Raw genomic sequence first — 21784 nt, 5'->3', positions numbered from 1 at the left:
TACTGAGCTGCAGTACCAGACACCACCACATGCGCTTAAGTCACTGCATTGGATACTGCAGTAAAGGAACTGGCATAGCCCCTTCATTGTGCTGCTTGTGAGGAGTCGGTAGCCGCCACTCCAGCTTCCTGGCAATTCCAGGCTGTCATTGTAAAAACCTGCTTTATTAAGGATATGTAACCTGGGAAAATGTTAACCAGTGTTGCTGCCATTCACTGTCCCATATTCCTCACTAGCAAACCTGATTACTAATGCAAAAGTGTTTATCCGTCTCCAATAGAGCGGTGTTTCTCTAGGAAAGCTGCATAGATAGTAATGGCAGACATAGGTGTTGTCACCCAGATTTCCTAGAAATATACAACCTAAGGCCCCATGGACATGACTGTAAAAAAAAAAATCTCCGTAATACGGTCTGCGATGACAGGCCTGCCCTGTTCTCTTGGCCGCGGACACCTTTCCGTATCGCTACCAATAGATGTCTGTGCCGTAAATTATGGCACATGCCCTACTTTGTTTTTTTATGGGCGGTGCTCCCATACTTTGCATCAGTCCTTAGATCTGCCCCATCCTTTTATGTTAAAATCTATCAAAACTGGTGCAAAAGAAAAGTGGAGCAGTTGCCTATAGCAACCAATGGGTCACTGCTATCTGTTTAGAAAGGGCCTGTGAATGAGTTGCAATAGCTGCATGGACCTGCGCTCCGCTTTCGTTTGTGCTGGTTTTGATAAATCTGCCTTGTTTCAGTGTTGCTGCCCCCTGCCATATGGGATGCAACAGTCAGCTGTTGAGACTACAACTCCCAGCATGCACTGATAGCCTTAGAGTGGAATAATAAAACCTTTGGCTATGTTCACACAGTTTTTTTGCAGGTGGAATTTCTGCCTCAAAATTCCATTTGGAAGTTTGAGGCAGATTTTCCTCTCCCTGCACGCCGATTTTCGTGGCGGTTTTTGCCCGCGGACATTGAGCACTGCGGGCATAAAATGCCACGAAATACGCTTTCTCTGCCTACCATTGAAGTCAATGGGAGGGCAGAGGCGTAAACGCCCGAAGATAGGGCAGGTTCCTTCTTTCTCCCGTGATGCGGTTTTACCGCTCGCGGGAGAAGACCACCCCCGCCTCCCATTGAAATGAATGAGGCATTTTTGGGGCGTTTGTGATTAATTTTGCAGCGCGGTTTCAGTGTCAAAAAAACTCGTCAAACGCAGTGTGAACATAGCCTTAAGCTGTCAGGGCATGCTGGGAATTGTAGTTTCACCACAGCTGAAGGTTGCTGACCCCCTGCTATATAGCTTAGTGACCACTTGCTGTGTTGTGTGAGGGTCCTTCTCCGTTCCCTTCTGTATTTGGGGTATTGCCAGTGAAGCTGCTAGTTTTTATATTGTACGTATGAAGATTGTTGCAGCGTTGATCTGCATACAGCTGCTCGGGGGAATCCAAACGAATCAGTCGGCCATGGGTCTCACACAATGGCCTCTTATTTATCACCACAGAGGAGTCACACGGCCTCAATAACCATAATTGCCTGGCCCGGCGGGGGTCTGACGATGGCATGTAACCTATTATGATGGTGAATACAGGCTGCGTTCTTTCCCCCGCAGCATTTCTAGCGCCTCCAAAGTTTAATTGATAAAAGTTTCTAACCACACCGCCTTCACCCCAAACAAATATGAATACAAACAGCAGTTGCGCTCAGCGGCAATCCCACTATTCACTCTAAAACCAAAACAACAATTATCATAATAAAACTTAATGAACTTTGCGTTCTCCTGTTAATGGCTTTTAACTTAACTGTTGAACATCTGGCTGCGCGGTAAATTTCGTTTTCATTTGGCATTACAGCCTTTAACGCCAAATCCCGTCACCCACCTGCCATAAAAGCCGCCGCCGTACAAGGGTGAGGTTAGAAATTGTGTTTAGTGTTAGTATCTAATGGCATACTTATCCATCTTACTACCAAGGAGGATGCTTTCCAATTATGCCACTCAGATGTCCCCGCATCCTTCACGTCTATAAATGAGGCTCGGGATGTGTCACGTCCCTTATAAAACTACAACGGGGCTGCATTCCACCGGCGAAGGGTTTGTAAGAGCTCCGATAAAATGAATGATCCATATGTCGTGCGCAAATCAGCTGCACCAGTATTGTTTTCTATCAACATCAGTAGTTATGTTTGCTAATGGGGGGGGGGTCCTAAAATGCTTAGGGTGCCCATTAAAGTTGGGGCAGCCAGTTTAGCAAAAGTGGCAACAGGAACGACAGCCATACTACAGTAGTTGCCCCTGCCTCAATTTGCTTTACCACCAGTTTCTGAGATGCTATCACTAGGCACGTGTTTTCTCAATGGTCAGGAGAGCTGCCAGAAGCCTCTCAGCATCTGCTTTAATAAAAAATTGTGTTCTCAATGGGGGGAAAAAAAACTATTCGGAAGCCTATTTTTTTTTTTCTTGATGTTCGTCTGTTGTTCCTCCTGGGAATGTATGACTAAGCTTACAACTGGGTATCATCACTGACTACGGGGTGACACCCAACCTACATTTCCAGGAGTAGCACATAAATAGGGCTGTGGCGTTGGTAAGCTAAACTTCTGACTCAATTCAGTGATTTACAGATTTCAATGAGCTCAAATGCAGCCCGTATGACTTGTCCTGTCTTTTTTGCGGCCTGGGCTCCCGGTTAATGCAGATTGTGGAAACCACGGTCATGCGCATGGTCCTATAGAAATGAATGGGTCCGCAATTCACCAGCAGATTTGCAGGTAAATTGCGGGCCCCATTCATTCCTATGGTGCCATGTACACGACCGTTGTTTCCACAGTCCGTGCATGGCCCGGGAGCCTGGCCCACAGAAAGAACAGGCAAGCCTTATTACGGCTGTGCGCTGCGGTCCAGGCTCGTTGAGAATAATGGCTGACAGTCCGCTGCCAGCCAACCCGAAAATTATTTTTGCATCAGTTCTGCTCAGTTAGGCTCCGTTCTGTCAGGCTTCCATTTTTTATTTAATTTTTTGACAGGAGAAATACCGTAGTAGACTACGCTATTGCTTCAGGCAAAGCGACTGATCCGGTGCACAACAGAGACAAACTGAACCCATGGGCACCGGATCCATTACTATTGAAATCAATTGTGGTGGAACGAAAACAGCCCTGTCATTTCAGCCGTAACGGCATGTGCAGGCGCTTGAACGCCGCGTCCATGACGGACGTAATTGCGCTGCTTTTCATTGGAGTCAATGAATAACGGCTCCAATTACGTCCCAAGAAGTGACAGGACACTTCTTTGGCGCGGGGGTCTATTTACGCGCCGTCTTGACAGCGACGCGTAAATATACGCCTCGTGTGAACAGACAAACGTCAGCCCATTGCTTTCAATGGGCAGATGTTTGTCAACGCATTCAAGCCATAATTTTGGACGTAATTCCAGGCATAAAACACCCGAATTACATCCGTAATTTGGCCGTGTGAACATACCCTGAGAGTTGCCCGGGATAACCTCATCTCAATACAACACCAATGTTTCCATAAGGGAAAGAAAATCTCAAAAATGTGACATGGCTGAATGTTATGCGATTGGCTCGTTCCTCCCCATAGGGAAAAATGTAAAGGGATTATCCAGGATTTTAAAACTTATGGGCTATCCTTAGGACAGCCTCTTCACTGCAAATACAAACCAGTAAGAAACCTATGTAAACAGACGTCATAACCTTCCTGGTGGTTGTGCATGGTATTGCAGTGTTATCCCATTCACTTGAAACCAATTAGGGACCCCCCCCCCTGATCTAGTATTTTAAGGATAGGCCATCATTTTTAAGATCCTGGATAACCCCTTTAGGTCATGCTAATGTGGCTGTAGCGCCATACTCTCTTACTTACCCACTACTTTTGGGGCGCATCAATTTCTATTTGTAGCAAATCCAAAAGAAAAACTTGAAGATCTCGAAGAATTTGGTCCAAGATGCTGCAGACCAGTATAAGCATTTTAGAAAGACCAGAGACTTTGGGTAAAGCAGTATTTTTGTTTATTTTATGCATTAAGAGGGAAAACTGCATCATAGTAAGAACGCTACTGCTGCAAAACATAAAAAGTTATGACAGGGTCTATGCAAACTGAAGTTGCTTACTTTTTTTGGGGGGGGAACTTTGTTTTCCACCCACTTCCTCCCCCTGTTAAATAACACTTACCCCGCTGCAAGAATGCCAACTGCATTACATGATCATACAGTATAAAAAAAAAAATATCTATGATAAAGCAATATCTATAACCAGATACATTCATGTGCAAAAGACAAGTTAAGACTTTTTCTATAAAAATTATAAAAAAGTAAGAATACAAAATGGGGGAACATTACACTTGGAATAATACTATTAATAATGAAAAAAAAAAAAGTTCGCCTTATGTTACTACATTGGTCAGTGTTCGTGTTTTGGTACAATTGTTTTTGGGCTCTGAGGCCTTTCCTTAAAGCGACAGCCTTCATATTTTACTTCTCAAACAGCCTGCCCTTTTTTAATCGAGTTAGTGGACTATGGGATACACAGCAAAGGGCGTATAGGCTGGGGTTGTCCTGTATTTGGGGGAAGCAGACCCTCTTGTCCATAGGCTGAGTCTGGTATTGTAGCTCTGCTCCATTTACTTGAACATGGCTGAGCTGCAATACCAGACACATCCAGAAACAGCGCCACTGTGGTCTACCTTTGGAAAAAAGCATAGCTTGGACAATAATAAAAAGTACAAACTAAACCAGATCTACACCCGGAAATGGAACATTCGGCCATCTATCAAAACAGTCTAATAGGAAAACAGACATTTTTGGCTGTAACAGACCAAAAAATGTAAATAGTCACGATTAGTGGCTGCTATAGGCAACAAGATTTGTTTTTTTATTAAAGAATTTTGATTAATGAGGACCTGTTATGTTTTTGCTATATCCACCCCCACCCAACATCTCGGCTACCTCGGGTCTTGTACTGGGGAGATCCCATGGAGTCTTCCTACTTGCTTCCTCACCTCTTCTGTGCATTGGTTCCATGATCCTCCCTGTTCTCTGTACAAATACTCTACTGGTGGGCATTACAGGGTCCAGTAAAGGTAATATATTATAGAAAATAGGGCGGCAGGACCAGTGGTCTCCAATCGGTTGCAAAAATTACATCTCCCAGCATGGTAAGAGTTGCAGCTTTGCCTTTAAACAATGGTGCTCCAGCTAAAGACCACTGGCCTAGAGGAAGCAGGCAGGAAAACACCTTTGTACGCAACATGGATTGACCCCCCACCACCTCCCTAGCTACTTTTTGAATTATCTTCATCAAACTTCTATGCACCTTCTGATTCTCTGATCTCCATGGGTGATAGTCAAAAAGTGACCGCTAAAGGGCCTGTTTTTTGGCAATTACCAACATTGCAGAAAACCTGATCAGTTTATGGCTTACCAGACTGGCAGGTTTCAGGGATCCCGACTCCTAGTGGTTTTACTGAACTTAAGGCACCTCAGCACCCTATGATGACCTAAGTTTGGTTCAGCAGAACCCCTGCAGGGTGTGTTGCTCCCAGTCTAGCGGCCATAATACTTCTCAAACCAACCTAACGATTCTAAAGACAACTGCCCATTTAGCTTAGCCTTATTATAGCTGGTTTTTTACTTGGGTTATGGAGTCCTACAGGTTCCTCATTTTTCTTACAAGCCTTCGAAAACATCTGGGCTTTGGTTTATGGGGTGGTGTGCTTTATATTAGTAGGGACACCAACTGCAGTAATAAATACATAGGCTAAATGTACAAAAAAGTGCAACTGGTAAGTTTGTGAATAAAAGATAATTTAAAAAAAATAAACAAATACAGCAGTTAAGCAGTTACCAAATCATAGCAGTACCTGCATGGACTGGAATATTTCCTATCTTTATTTTTCACTCGAACAGTTGTAGGCTCATTGACACAATCGAACGTGCGGAAATGTGCAATAAAGGACATGGTTATTTAATGCCCCCACCCTCCATGGCCCCCTTTTATACCTACACAGGAAAAAAAAAACTATTTCTAAAAATGACTTACCTGGCAGTCCACATAGCACTGGCTGGGGACCGGTGGCCGTAATCTGCTGGTGCCAGGTAAACATTTGCGCCATCAGTACTACCAAAAGTGAGTGACCACCCAGAGCTCCACAGAAGTGTGGACATCTCTACTGGCCATCGGCCGACTTCAGCATCTCTTGTTGAACAACTGCCCAAGACTTCAGCTTACTGCTTAATAAACGCGAGCGGATAAAAAGTTAATCATTAAGGAATCCTACAGACTTCCTAATAAGAGTACGTAGGGAAACTAGATTTTTTTATTTTTTTTTGTGGGCCAGTATATTCCTTTAAAATTATTTTTTTTCCCTCTTAACTCTTTTTACTTAAATGTCTACTATGGCATGTTTTTAAATTTACTCCTTTTAAAGAATATTAGTCTGGATTCAGTCGGGCCATACACTGCATGATAAGATCCCAAAGAAGAAGGGGGATGGTGACTGAATCCATCCTAAAAAGGCCATCTCTACAGATTGAGTTCATTTTGCATTTTCATTTGCGCTCATCTTTGGAGCTGCCAAGAAAAAAAATGGCAACAAAAAACGCCCAGGGATTAAAAAACAAACAAACAACAAAATAAATAAATCCCTGGGAAAAGTGCTTAAAAGGAGCTGGTCACCAGGAAAGGCCCCTGTACATGTATTTCTGTAAGACTCCTAACACTAGACTAGGGGGGCACAATGACACCAAATAAACTAACCCCTAAAGTTTTGAGCAGCGATATTTGTTGCGCTATTTTCCATATGTCCCTCCTCCCATCCATACAGATAAAGGGGATTTCACTAGTGTCAGAAACAGGAAACCCGGTTTGTCAAAAGTAGGGAAAACGGGAGCATGGCTTTTGGCCACAATGGACACTTTAAGGGGCCATTTCGTCAGTGAGAGTGGGCTCACTATGTCACCTTTGATAGGACGGTACACAGAATACCTAACCTCAAAAGGAGCCTGGACTGGTGACCGTTTCCCTGTAAGAGTGCTAGCATTGCTCTGCCATTCAATATGGCCGACAAGTTCACATAGAAGTGAATAAAATCGAAGAATTTTTGTAACCAAGGAGTAAGTAAAATTTGCACATACCACCACGCTCCTCCTAATCCTAGAAACCTAGGCAGATAAGCGCTAGATTTGTTGTGAAACACTAGTGCCCAAAAAAATTGCATTAAAAACAAAATCATAATAAAAAATTGCCTAATAAACACATTTTACCGAAATAAAATGATGTAAAATTAACTCACATAGAGCCGAAATATATTCAGTCTAAAGATTTTTCTGGACATTTTTAACAAAAAAAAAACCAAAACATTCAGGTTTTGAGAACTTACATAAAAAAATTTCATTAACTATCTAAGAATTCATGTATGAGAAAAGTGCAAACCACTAATCATTGGTAAGTCAGGCTGTAGTGTTGCCTCGCAAAGCTAAAAGAGAAAGAAAAAATTATTATTCTAAAGAGATTGGGCCTAATTTATCAAATTTTTTGGCCTGGTAGCCCATTGCAACCGGAGCCAAAACTGTAGTTGCAATGGGCACCAAGGCCAATTTTACCGTTAGTCATTTTTGATAAATGTGGCCTAATTTTTTCTTTTTTTTCTTTTCGGCACTACTTTACCTTGTGTATTACTTTTCTATTAAAGTCAGTGGTTGTTTTTGTTTGTATTTTATACCATAAATCTATACTTTTTGTTTTATGCCTTTGCTTGAGAATACTGGCTAGAGTGTGTGTCAGTCACATGATTATTTTTAATCAAGCATGCTACAATAATAAAAACTATAGCGGGTACATTTTCACATATTCAACTTTACTAAAAACCAATTAATCCGATATGCATCGTCATTCTACAGCAAGATAAGAACTCTTGTTTAATGATTGACCTCACTGAGGCTATAATGCTGGTCCGATTATTTGTCTCTTGTTTAAAATGACCCTTCACGGTTTTGTTTTGTTTTTTAAAAAAAAACTAAAAAATAATGACTCAAAACACTTTCACTTTTGGATTATTGCACTAGTCGCTATACCTTCTATTACTTCCTAACTACATCCAATTGCCCACACTTTCAATATTTAAAACCTATGAAATAAATAAAACGTTGTGGATGGTACGGCGTGACCAGGGAAGTGAGAAGAGTAACTTTATTTTTGAATTTTTTCTTGTTTTTTTTTTCTTATTTATGATATGCTCGTTCTTCCTTTTGTTCTTTTTCAGCGCATTCTCAAAACTTCGGCCGTGTGGCATTGTCCAACATAATGTATGAGTATGTATATAAAAATAATATACATAGAAAAAAATAATGGATGGATTGTTGTTGTTTTTTCTTTCGTTTTTTTTTTTTTTTCTTTGCAAATGAGAACTGGTTTTACATACAGACTTTTTTTTTTTTTTTCTTCTCCCCAGACATTCGTCAAACTTCTTTTGTGGTCATACAAACATAGTTTGTAATTCAAAGGTTATAGAAAGTCCTGTACAAAGTCTAATGAACTTAGTGCCCAAAAATGAAGTCTGTGTGTTGTAATGAAAAAAAAAAAAAAAGTGAGACATCTAAGAGTTTCCACTGGCAGAATACGAAAACTGAGGAAAGTGCGGCCTTCTTTCATTGTCGACAAAATCCAGATTTTCATCTGCAAAAAAAAGACAATATTTAATACACACACTAGCATCGCCGCAAACATAATTGAGGAAAACATTTTTTTTTTTTTTTTAGATTTCTTGATATTTTGTAAAATGGTTTTCATTTTAGATGGACCATCTATTTACAAATAAATAAATTTAGGAACCAGTTGCGCAATAATAATAATAATAATAAAAAAATATCTCCTAAATATAAGGTCCAGCCTACATGGTGCCTTCCGTTACTTGTAACCTGGAGATTCCGTCACACGATTAAAATGACTAATGTGTATTTTCTAAAATTATTATTACTTGAAAATTCCGTTTGGACAGTCCTTTCAGTCAGCAACATTTTATTTCGATATTGCATGTTTTTAGTACGGGACAGTGTTCCCGCAGGGAGACCTAGTGTCATACATAACTATGTTGCCAGGAGCCCGGCTCCCTGAACCGTGTTCGGTCTGCGAAATGCGGCTGACATACGGTCCATATATCACGGACCGAACGCGGTCATGTTCATGAGGCCTTAGGGTATGTGCACACGAGAAGTGCCTTTTACGTCTGAAAAGACAGACTGGTTTCAGGAGAAAACAGCTGCGTCGTTTCAGACGTAAAAGCTCCTCCTTGCATTATGCGAGGCGTCTGACGCTCGTAAATCTTGAGCTGCTCTTCATTGACTTCAATGAAGAACGGCTCAAATTACGTTGCAAAGAAGCGCCCCGCACATAATGTATAGAAGCGCCCCGCACATAATGTATAGAAGCGCCCCGCACATAATGTATAGAAGCGCCCCGCACATAATGTATAGAAGCGCCCCGCACATAATGTATAGAAGCGCCCCGCATATAATGTATATAAGCGTCCCGCATATAATGTATATAAGCGCCCCGCATATAATGTATATAAGCGCCCCGCATATAATGTATATAAGTGTCCTGCACTTCTTTGCCGAGGCAGTCAACTTACGCGTCGTCATTTGACAGCTGTCAAACGACGACGCGTAAATAACAGGTCGTCTGCACAATACGTCGGCAAACCCATTCAAATGAATGGGCAGATGTTTGCCGACGTATTGTAGCCCTATTTTCAGGCGTAAATCGAGGCATAATACGCCTCGTTTACACCTGAAAATAGGTCGTGTGAACCCAGCCTTAGAGTTCATTGCATGGTTTGGTATTTCAGTTTTTGGATCTCATATAAAAAAAAAAAAAACAAGAATGGGCCCAGAAATGGAGAAGGCATCTGGAAACCAATCTGTAAATGGATTGTACAATAAACCGTTACTAAATCATGACACTATTTTTAAATATTTAACAAAAACTATTTTGCTACGTAAACAAAAAGTTGAGGGGGGCACAAAATGCGTCATTAACTGGGCACCAGCCGATTGTTAAGTAATTCAGTAGAAAATTAAAATTGCTTCCCTTAACATAAAAATTCGACTTGTCCTCAGAACTTCCTCATCCTTCACGCTAGAATTCTCAGCCTACTCTTCAAGATATTGAAGTTGTGAGGTTACAGGAGGGAAAAGCCCTGAACACGTGTTCCGACAGGCTGCATTCTGTTCTTCGGGGTGGGTGGCATCCGTAGTCTCTACATCTAACGAGCTTATCCTGTGAAACATTATGCCACTTCTTGAAGTCTTGCATCTGGCATTTGGGTCTTAATAACTTTTGATCAAGGGCTGAATTTCCTGAATGACTGAAGTATGTCAGAAGCAGGGGGACATGGGCGTGAGCTGGTAACATTTTCAATAATACGGCACTTGCCACCTACTCGGACTGCAATAGTAAAGCTGGAACCAACTGCTCCAGGACCCCTGCAGTCATCCATGTCTAGCCTCATACAGACTCTAGGTTCTGTATGGTAATGGAGCATACATGAAAGTCTCCGTGCCCTTCAATCACACAAGTAAGCTCTGACATTTCCACTTGTCCCGTGCACATGGGCTAATGGGATTTTCACCTTCAGTAAACCATGCCATTGAAATTTAGCCAACTGTGGTGGACCTGATCTGCATAGTCGGAGGTAGTGAAAGGCGCCTAGTGGTCAATCTCCCAGATTCCTGCTTCTGGGATTCTACTGAAGGGTCAATCATTTATACATACGTATGTAAAAATTTTGTAACTTTAATTCTTCGACTATTCTTAGTTATCCATAGCAATAACAATCATTCGCAATCTGACCAGTACAAGTTCATTTTATACAAAAGGGCAATAAAAAAAATTGTTTGAAAAACATGGAGATCTTCTGCTGTTCCCCACCACCAGACTCCGTAACTCTCTTGCTGTTTCGTAAGCTCTGTTACTATCCTCTTAAAGCAGTATGCCACATTCAAGCTTTTGCCACCAGGGACGCGATATCCGTGGCTGCCATGTGACATCGCGTGACTGAAGCATCACATGACGACCGTGATCGGCAGTGATTGCAACATTGTCTTCATGAATAAAAGGAGTACAAAAGTTAACGGCTACACACCCAGACTTGTTTTGGTCTTGAAGGGTTTTAACCAATAATCAGTATTTATCACCTATGCACAGGATAGGTGTTAAACATCTTATCGTGAGGGGGGTCCCCTGGCAACCCCCCACAACAAGCTGACTTTAGGTTTACACTTCGCCACAAAGGTTTACACTTCGTACCAGACACAGCCAATACGAAATTTGCTTAGCTTTGCCTGGTAAACAACGTAAAGGCCCCTTTAGTCAGCTGATGGTTGGGTGGGCCGGGAATTGGTCCCAAACTAGTCAACAGAGGCCCTGAAAAATAGGGCTGCTTTATAGGTGCATTAGCACTCTACTGTACCTCCATATGCCTCCCAATTTTTTATGTGGCATGTTCCAATGCCATACACAGTCTCAGTGCCAGTGTGCATGAGCCCTTAATGACCAGCTAGATAGGAGGAAAGATAGGGAAGGACACATCTGTATCCGCCGCTCGTCGTTAAGGACTCATGCACACTGGCACGAAGCTTGTATGGCGGTGCACAGAGACTCTACGGCTTCTTTCGTCCAGCCCCCTGGTTTGCTGTACAGGCTCCTTTAGGTCTCTGCCTCTAGGGTACAATACCGCCATACACACAATGCGGAGTCTGATGGAACATGGCATGATTTTTTTTTTAGGAAAGATATGGAGGCATATGGGAGGTACAGTAGAGGGTTCATGCACCTCCGTGGCAGCCCTATTTTTCTGGGCCTATTTTGACCCTCCCAGGGCAGCTGACTAAAAGAGCCGAGTCGCCTTCAGTTGGCGGGTTGTGGGGGTTGGTTTGTCAAGAGGCTGACCCCCACGGATCTGATAGGGATGACCTATCCTAAGGATAGGCCATCAATATTAGAGCCCCGGCATGAGCCCTAATGGTAATTATATGTCCAAAATATGTGGCACCGTAGCTGAAGTCTTCCGCCGCTGGTTGGTACGTGACTGTCACAACAACATATTCCATGTACGTGAGGCAATGTGCCTGACAGCAACTTTTTGCAAAACAAAACACCACTATGGACAACAGCTTTACCTCAGTCAATCGAAACCACACAATATATGTCCATTAAGGTTTATGGAGAGAAAAAGGAAAAGAGTTGTCTTAAATCACAAAAGTTTCATCCTGCCACTCTTGTGAGACGAGGGCGACACAGCAAACATAGGCTCGTCACATCGCCCGTGCTCATTAAAAATAAACCATCAAAAACACTTCTGAGGCTATCCAGATAGTTTTGACACTTATGCCTCACAACATTAGACCTGGAACCTTAATACAATCTACTCAGAAACAGAGGGAATACTGTCCTCAAGTCCAATGATGGTTATGTGCAGTTTTTTTTTTTTCCAGAACAAATCGACAAAATGTTGGTTTTCGATTCTGAAATTGTGTACATTGTTCCATCACAGAATTCTCCATCTGCAGTAGTACACGCTCAAGACCTGTTGGTGTCACTGTTGCAATATGTGATGTGGTTTCAGGGAAGACAAAACCACTTCAACAGCAGTAGGTCATAAAAGGTAAGGCTCTATTCACACAACAGGGTTCGAGTGTCGGTAGATAAAAACGTCCGTTTTGGTCCATTTTTCTCGACCGTTTTGCATCCGTTCCGGGCTGTGTTTCTGTTTTAATGGCCGATTTTGACCCATTTTGCATCCGTTTTTTTTCCCTGTCCGTTTTTAAAAAAGGATGAATTTAATTTGTACATTTTTTGGCACACACTTCCCTCTAGGTAATGCCACACAGCACCCCCCGGTAGGTAATGCCACACAGCACCCCCCGGTAGGTAATGCCACACAGCACCCCCCGGTAGGTAATGCCACACAGCACCCCCCGGTAGGTAATGCCACACAGCACCCCCCGGTAGGTAATGCCACACAGCACCCCCCGGTAGGTAGCTCTGCACAGGACCCTTTTACATAGCACACCCTCCCCCCCTTAGATGTCACGGCCCCCCCTACCTTCCTGTAGATAGCGCCACCGTTCCAGGAGAAGTCCCTGACTTCAATATCCATATATGGACAGTAAAGTCAGGGACTTCTCCTTGAGTGGAAACCCCGACGACAGCGCCGGGGATTCTGCTTCAGAAGTCCCTGACGTCACTGTGTTCATATATGGACAGTGAAGTCATGGACTTCTCCTGGAGCGGAATCCCCGGCCACAGCGTTTGGAATTGGGGATTCCGCTCCTACAGGGAGCAAAAAAATACCCTTCTCCTCACATGCGCTTCGCACTGTGAGGAGGAGAGAGCGAGCGACGGAAGACACAGCCGTCACTTGGAACACATTCCAGTGATGGCCGTGTATTACCCGGCCCCATAGACTTCTATGGGAGCCGGGCTTCCGAAAATAGGGCATGTCCCATTTTTTGACGGCCCGGTTTCCTGGGCCGTCAAAAAATCGGTCGTGTGAATAGCCCCGTTTGGGGTGTATTGTTCCCACTGCCAAGAAACCCTGTCGTGTGAATGAAGCCTGACAAAGGGATTTTCCACTAAGACACGGATGACATTGATTCGACGTTATAAAAGAAAAAAAAAAAAAAAGGAAGGGCGACTTAAGACCACTAAAACTGGGGTGGGTCCAGCCATTCACAAAATGGGTTGTCTCCACCAAAATGATCAGTTAAACACCATAGGTCTGGCTTCTGAAACCCCCAGCGATCAATTGTTGTCTGGGGATCTTACAGCTGGCCACACGGGAAATATAGTATTAAATAGCAGCTCTCGCTAATGTCTCTTACCCTCTTGTATGACGTCTGAATACCGTAATAGGACTTATGAAAGGAGGTATTTTCATAAGTCAACCTTTACGGTGAACATAAACACATTAGTTGAACGTGGTCTCAACTCGCCATTTTCGATGGGAGCAGCCGAACCATCTATTGTGTATGGGAGGTGTCCTGACTCTCCCGACAGCAGAAGTCGGTGGAAAAAAAGATCGGGCATGTTGAATTGCAACTTGCCCAATCCTTTGTTCCAGCAGAAAATAAGCTGCTGCCAGGGGTATCTGGCAGCGACTTATTCCCATTCCCCTGTTTAAGTACACATGCAAGCTTGGCCCAGCATTCATGTATGAGGGGATGGTCGGAAGGAATAGCTGCTAATGAGTGCTCGGCCGACCGCTATCTTCGTTATATGCCACCTTTATGCTGTCCACACACATCAATTGCCACCGCTTTGTGTACAGCACATGATTTGAAGCTCTATCTAGTCCCTAATCATAGCTCTGCCCTAATGAGCCAAAAATAAATTGCAGGTCAGTATCACACAAAAGGTAGTGGCCTATATATACACATTTGCTCACACGTGGTCATCTGAATTTTCCAGGACTATAATATTGATGGCCTTAGCATCAATTTCAGACCAGTTGTGGTCAAATTCCCATTAACCTGTCGATCAGCTGACTGGATCGACTGCAGCACTCACTCACTTTATTGTTTACCAAGCACAGCGCCATACATTTAATAGTGGTTGTGGATGGAATTGCCGCTCAGTCCCATTTACTTTAATTAGACTGAGCTGCAGTACCAAACATAGCCACCACCAAATGTATGGCGCTGTGGCACCGCCTCTTCAGTCAGCAGATCGGCGAGGGTTCAGGGAGTTAGGACAGCGATCAATATGAGATCGGTAGGAGTCAAATGATCTGCCATTAATATTACAGTCCAGGAAACCCCCTTTTAGAGAAGTAGACTTGAGGAGTAATCTAATTTTGAAATAAGCAATAAATAATGCAACTTTGGTTCTTCATATACAATGTACAATTCTGTTAATACCCCCACGACAGGCGAATAAATAGAGACATACCTTGGTCAGGGGGGGTTATAGTGATCATCTGCGCTGTAAATTCTTCATCAAAATACCTTGTATCCGTCTCTGATGTAACTTGTGGCTTAAAAGGTGGAACAAGCTGAAAACAAAAACCGTAAAATGTAAATGAATAGGCCTTTTGGAGTGTCCTAGACAGGTGACCTGGAACGGTCAACAAGCTGCATCTAAAAATGGTGGTCAGACATCGAACTTACTAGTTGACCCCCATAGGAAATAACAGTGTTTTATGTGATTGCTAAGTCATTTGTCACATGTTACTTTCATCATTTCCTACAGGGAGATTTTTGAAAGTTAGGGATTTTTTTTTCTTCAAAAAACATTCTGCAGTCAGATGTTTTTGTTCACTTTTTTTTTTTAAACTTTTTTTAAATCACAACATTTTGTACTAGATAGTGTTGAACTTCTCAACCAAAAGGTTAAGAAGTTCAACACTATCTAGGACAAAATGTGGTGATTAAAAAAAACAAAAACATCTAGAACTTTAAAAATAAGTGGTTCCCGTTTGATTGGTCCATGTATGACCAACCTTAGTCAAAAATGTCAATCTGCAACAGAGGCTCCGGACAGATCCTACCACGCAAATGTGAACATATAAAACTTCAAACTTCGGTATATCCAAACTGATCCTCTTTTGGGGGAGTAACTTTTTAAGACCCCAAATGCCCCTAATTTGGTCTGGTCAAACCATAAATCCATGTTTTTTTTTATATCCACATTATATTTTTCATCCAAATGACCTTTAGGGTTACTTGCCAAATATATATTAATATTTTAGGGTAAAAGGCTACACTTTTTGAGATTAGGGTTTTTTAGATTTCTAAATATGGCCATAGACGGGTCCATTTGCCCCCAAATCCAACAATAGGTTTCTATACCAGGATGCCAGTCACTATAGGGGCATCCACTCTACCACATTGGGATTCAGATTGTTTATATGCATTTCCTGTGCCCGATGTTTAATTAAAACCCTATACACTTGTTGAAAATTAATAAAATATGAACGTAAAATTCTTATAATATCAAAGGCCATTTATTCAGTGCTGAACCACAAACCTGATGTGAACAGCGCAGTTCTTTAGAAAGCAGTTATTTATAGAAACGACAGCTTGCCACACACTCCAGCGGCACCCCCACCCCCCTCTCGCAGGCCTCTCGACGCTGACTGGCAGGACTATGCTTTGCATTGTAACATAAATTTGGGACATTCTGCACCATCTTGGTTTCTGGAATCCAGTGTGCACAAGCTGCACGGTCTCTACAGACGGTGCCAGGACGCCCCGCCCCCTTGCCAGGCGTGTGTGTGCCAACACAGCTGCCATTAGCAGCAACAGCTGTGCTATTCTTCACTCTGGAGTGGGGGAGCCATTTATGGTGGGGGGGGGGGGGGATTGCAGTGCAGATGATGTGAAAACTATTCCGCTCCAGCTTGGAGATTTTAATGCATAGTTTTGAATTGGACCCCATATTTGTTATTTTTACATTTTTCCTGCAAACCATGTTCCTCCGTATTGGGGATAATGAAAAAAAAAAAAAAGTGAGAAGAAGAATACCTGGTATTTCTGGACTGTACTGAAGGAAAGCATTCTGGAGCCAATGAAATACAAAGACAGGGACCCCGTGCACATACGGAAACTTACTTTTTTCTCATATACATCTTGCCATACAATTCCAGCAAAAAATTTGTGTTGCATTATTTCTTTAGCGTCGTCTGGTCCACCGCCTAACCTGTACATACAAAAAGGGAAAAACGTATCGTAAGGAAAGGGAGAAAATAAATTGGAAAATATAAACCTCTTAAAGGGGTATTACCATCCTAAACATAATGGCATATCCACAGGATTATTAATAGGTGCGGGTTTCGCCTCTGGTAGGCTTACCCATGGGGAGAATGGAGGAGGGGTCTCATGACAAAGCATTGAAGTCAATGGAGATGTAGCCAAGGCCCCCTGTATTGAAGTCTACGAGAAACGCGAAAAGCACTGTCATGGGGCCCAAGTCTCCCAAGAGGTGAGGGTCCCAGATGTTTAACCCGCACCTAGCAAGCATTTATGGCATGTCCTGTTGATATGACAAAGTTTAAGCTGGGAATACCCCTTTAATAGATCCTGCCATTATGATAACTGTGTACGCCATCCTAGGCCAGGGCATTAAATGGGTCGTCCAGTCTCATGCAAACTTCTGCCACCTGAACTCGAGGAAAGTAAAAAAAAAATAAAGTAATATGTTAGAAAACACGGCAGGCAGTTCGCATGCCATATTAACTGACATACTATATTTTTTTCTTTATTTTTTATCTTCGGACACTTGATCCGATTTTGTATTTTAAGATCTCTGCTTGCCATCAGTGAATAAAAACATGTTATCCCTCGTTATGTCCTGCATGCAAAGCTGAAGATGTGTTACAATGTATCAGTGTGGTTAAGAGCTATCGACCTAGAGTCCAGGACAAAGATTTGTGCTACTGTTGTGTTTTGGTCACAGAGGATTGCCTGGACTGATACATTGTAACAAACCTTCAACTGTGTTACAGCACAAGGTCGGGGTGACTTTTTGTTCTTGAAAACATAGAATTATACCTTTATTCCACATTCACTTGAATGGGGATGAGCTGTAATACCAGGCACAGCCATGGACAAGAGTGGCGCTATTTCTAAGAGGAAAAAAAAAAGCAGACCCTTTTTTTTCCTCATCCTGGAAATTGCTTTAAATCTTATCTGAACTCCCACAATGCACTGCTCCCTGGGAACCGTAAACCCATAGAATTGTGAATTTTTGACTGGGTCATCACTATTTGTTTTACCATTTAATAAAGTAAATTGCTTACCAATGGACATCAAATAATATGGGAAGAAGAAAATGTTGGGTTTTAGTTTCTGGTAAGTCACATGATGCTCAAAAAATAAGAGGAACCAGAGGTGTTCACGTTTTTTTACCTTTGTTTGGGGTCTTTCTTCAGTAAACCTGAGAGCAGTGACTTTGCTTCAGGTAATAAAGTGCGAGGGAATCGAATTTCCTCCATGAGGATGAGTTCAAAGAGTTTCTCGTGGTCCTGGTTGTAAAAGGGGAGTCGGCCACACATCATTTCGTACATGACTACACCCAAACCCCACCAGTCCACTGCCCGGCCATAGTCATTATCTTCTAGTACCTGATGAGAGAGTACAGAATATGTTAATACGTTACCCACGCTCAATTTTCCTGTAGAACGAGAAGCGTCGTTATCTGTCAGAATCTGGTGATGTAGACAAAGACGTAAAGAGATCCCAACAATCAGACCAATCATCCAATATTCAGGACGGAAACCTTTCTACTAGTATTTCTTAACTCGGATCCTCAAGTTCCCACTGTATTCCCTTAGTATTACATAGATGGTATAACTTAATAGCGCATCAGGAATTGCAAAAATCTCAGAACATTTTAAGCCACACCCCCTTCCACACGGGAATGACCCCAAAATGCCCCTTTTGGGCAAGTTGGTATAAACTTTGCTTTTTTTGCAGGCTAATTCACCTGACAGTCCTACGAAAATCAGGACTGTTGGCAACTATGCGGGTGAGCTCTCAATAGGAGATCCTCCAATGATGAGCTGTTGGGGGTACATGAGCATTATAAGACCACCCACGCAGAGATATTTTGTTAATATCTGGAGGGTTTTCTTGGAGAAAATTATTCTACTCCTAACAAATGTTCTTGATGTGGTTTAGGAGAGAGAATAATTTTAGTCTTACAGAAAAAAAAATGTTCTGGTACAATTGGTATGTATTTTTTTTTTATTACGGTTTATTATTAATTTATTATAAGAACTTCGTTGACCACAAAAAAAAAAAGTTCTGATTGATTGGACAGATATCCATTGGTTAGACCAGTGGTTCCCAACTGGGGTGCCGTGAGAACAGTCGAGGGGCGCCGCAACACTCCGCTCAGCCACTGCAAATTTTTTTTTTGCTGGTAGCAGACGTGACACCCGCACGTCTGCCACAAGCTCCGCCCCCAACGCTTACTCCAACTATCCTTGTGGCAGACATGACGCACGCACGTCTGCTACAAGAACCGCCCACCACTTCCCACTAGACGGAGGGAGAGGTGCCAACGCTGCGAACCTGGGCAGGGTAAGTATTTCTTATATCATTTTCTAGCAATGGTGTGAGAACTGAAGCCAGGGGAATGCTGGGAGTTGTAGTGCTCTCCTCTTATACCTCTTCCTTGTAATGTCCTCTGATATCCCATAATAACAGTCTGGACCTGCAGGGAGTTGTAGTGCTCTCCTATTATACATCCTTATTTATTCCTTCCCCAGGAGTAAGCACACTTTCGGCATGGATATCAATGGTGACGGAAACATTGCTAATGGTTTCCGTTTGTCACCATTGCGGCAGGTTTCTGTTTTTCGACGGAATCAATAGCGGAGTCGACTGCGCTATGGATTGTAACAAAAATGGAAACTTGCTGGAATGGTGACAAACGGAAACCATTAGCAATGTTTGTGTCACCATTGATATCAATGGTGATGCAAATGTAAGCGAAGGTTTCCGTTTGACTTTCCGTTGAGGGGTTCACTCGATGGAAACCTCCGGCGGAACCCCTGAACGGAAAGCCAACGCTGATGTGAACAGGGCCTTAGACACAGGCATCTTTCTTTTTTGATGCTACGGTATGCCTCAAGCACACGTCCTTCACCGTTTTCACGTCCGTTTAAAACGGATCCGTGTGTCCGTTGTGACATCCGTGTGGTTTCCGTTGTCACTCCGCGTCCGTTCCGTTTTAAACGGTCCGTTAAATTCCATCTTGTGTGTTGAAAGCAGGGAACTTTGGCACACCCGGCCGTTGCTTAGCAACGGATCCGTGAAAAGCGGACGGCACACGGACGTCTTCCGTGTGCTGTCCATTTTTTTGATGGACCCATAGACTTCAATGTGCCTCACAATCACTGAACGACGGACAAAAGTAGGACATGCACTACTTCTGACGGAACAGACGAACGGAACCGTCAAAACAACGGAAGTGTGCATGGCCCCGTAAAGATGAATGTGTCAGGGTGCTATCAGTTAAAAAACCGGATAGCACCCTGAAGAAAAAAACTGAATACTCCTGCTTCTATGGCCCCAAAATGTAAAAATAATAATCCTAAATATAGTTACTAAAATGGTTCCCTCCACTTCAACATGTAGTGTCGTCCATAGTGATAACACATCATGTGACTACAGGGGCCAATCAACGCCGGCCATGATGACCTGTGTTCGATAGTTACATTGATCGGCGGCTTTGTCATTTTAGATGTCCTCAGCATGGATGATGTCATCACACACCGGAGAACCTGTGGTGGGGCGCCTTTAACCTGGCCATACACAAGTCAATCTCCCAATCTGATGAGTATTCTAATCTGGATGCAGGTTATTATTAGGGCATACAGACCACATAGAGGGCATCACCCCACCCATGTACTTCATGGTTGGCCACTGCATGGAAAAGGATGGCAAGACTCATTTTTCGCTGGTAAGAACAGATGATCGATGGGGATTTCTGAAGCTAGACCTGTGGGTATTGCCTGATCACCAGACCAACTATGATGTCATAAGGGGTTGTGTTAAGGAGACGACCCCTTTTAAAAAGGGAAATATATTGCAACAATAGGAGCAATTTGTCACTGTATGAAAATATCATCTACATCACAAAATCAGAACGGCCCAAAAAATTTTAAAGAACCGATAGAATGAAGTTCTAAATCAATTTCTTTGGTAACATACGTGACAATAACATATTCTGGTTGTATCATTGACTATTGTTGGTGCATATAGAGACATCTTAAAGAGGACCTGTCACTAGGTCATATAAGATTAACTGAACAACTGACCTAGATAGCGCTGTCGCCCCGATTCCAGCGCTGTTTTTTTCTTTCCTAGACCCCCTTCTATTCTGGAAATATGGCCCACTGTTGTGTTGGCTCCCTATATGCTAATTGGCTGTTAGGCAATGGGGTGGAGCTAGTTTCCCTGCCACTCTGATGCTGACCAATCAGTGCTATGCAGCATGAGGGCAATTCACGCCCTGTTAGCTAACTACAGTAAATTAGCATATAGGGAGCCAACACAACAGTGGGCCATATCTCTGGAATGGGAGGGTCCAGGGAAAAAATAAAAACTGCACTGGAATCGGGGAGAGGGCGCTATTCTGGTGAGTTATCCAGTTCAACTTATATGATCTAGTGACAGGTCCTCTTTAAAAGGAAAGGATCTTCTACTATAAGCAAATGTGATGAATATAGCATTTTTTTTTATAATTTTTTTTTTTTTTTTTTTAAACTACCTCTCGGTTAATCCTCTGGCTGCTGCCCTTTGGTTCATTTTAACATTTTATATATTGCATTTGGCTCTTTGCATCTCCGCACATGTTCATAGCGTGCTGCCAGTCTCTACTGATAAGCGCTTAAAAAAAGGATTATGGCCCATTAATTGTATTACAAGATTGTTAATGGCTTCTAAATTCACATTACTGTAGTAAACACCGCTAATGAGCGCCCATTCTGTTGGAGATTGCACTTCCCGCTCACCAATATATCTCCTCAATAGATCCCTTGATGGAGTTAAACAACAGCATAGAAAAAAAATAGGGCTAAAATAAAAATGATGAATGGGAATAAAACGGGCAAATGTTATTGAATACGCAGGATCCCTTTAATTCTGGTTTTGTTTAGAGGGCACATTGAACGTTACACGGAGGTGGGTGGGTGGAGGGGGGGTAGAGTACGGTAGTGATCTGAGGTCCCGCTGTAAGGATGCAAAAGCCAAAAGCTGGCAGGTATTATGTTAC

At 42.7% G+C, this 21784-nt stretch overlaps 1 protein-coding gene across 5 annotated transcripts in view; it reads right to left on the bottom strand.

Annotated features, from left to right (window-relative positions):
- Positions 1 to 4000: 4000 nt before the first annotated feature.
- AKT1 (AKT serine/threonine kinase 1) overlaps positions 4001 to 21784 on the bottom strand; it is a 97291-nt gene continuing 79507 nt past the window's right edge. For all 5 annotated transcript variants that reach the window (XM_075843822.1, XM_075843823.1, XM_075843824.1 and 2 more), the window contains 4 exons: positions 17911 to 18125; positions 16615 to 16702; positions 14954 to 15056; positions 4001 to 8680 (listed from right to left, as the gene is read on the bottom strand). In XM_075843822.1, coding sequence (XP_075699937.1) covers positions 8601 to 8680; positions 14954 to 15056; positions 16615 to 16702; positions 17911 to 18125 — 486 coding nt within the window. In that variant the 3' untranslated portion in view covers positions 4001 to 8600. The remainder of the gene's footprint in view (positions 8681 to 14953; positions 15057 to 16614; positions 16703 to 17910; positions 18126 to 21784) is intronic.

The sequence above is a fragment of the Rhinoderma darwinii genome, chromosome 12, assembly GCF_050947455.1.
Source record: "Rhinoderma darwinii isolate aRhiDar2 chromosome 12, aRhiDar2.hap1, whole genome shotgun sequence".
NCBI lineage: Eukaryota > Metazoa > Chordata > Amphibia > Anura > Rhinodermatidae > Rhinoderma > Rhinoderma darwinii.
The sequence above is the reverse complement of the archived record's forward strand: the minus strand, read 5'-3'. Positions and strand labels throughout refer to the sequence as shown.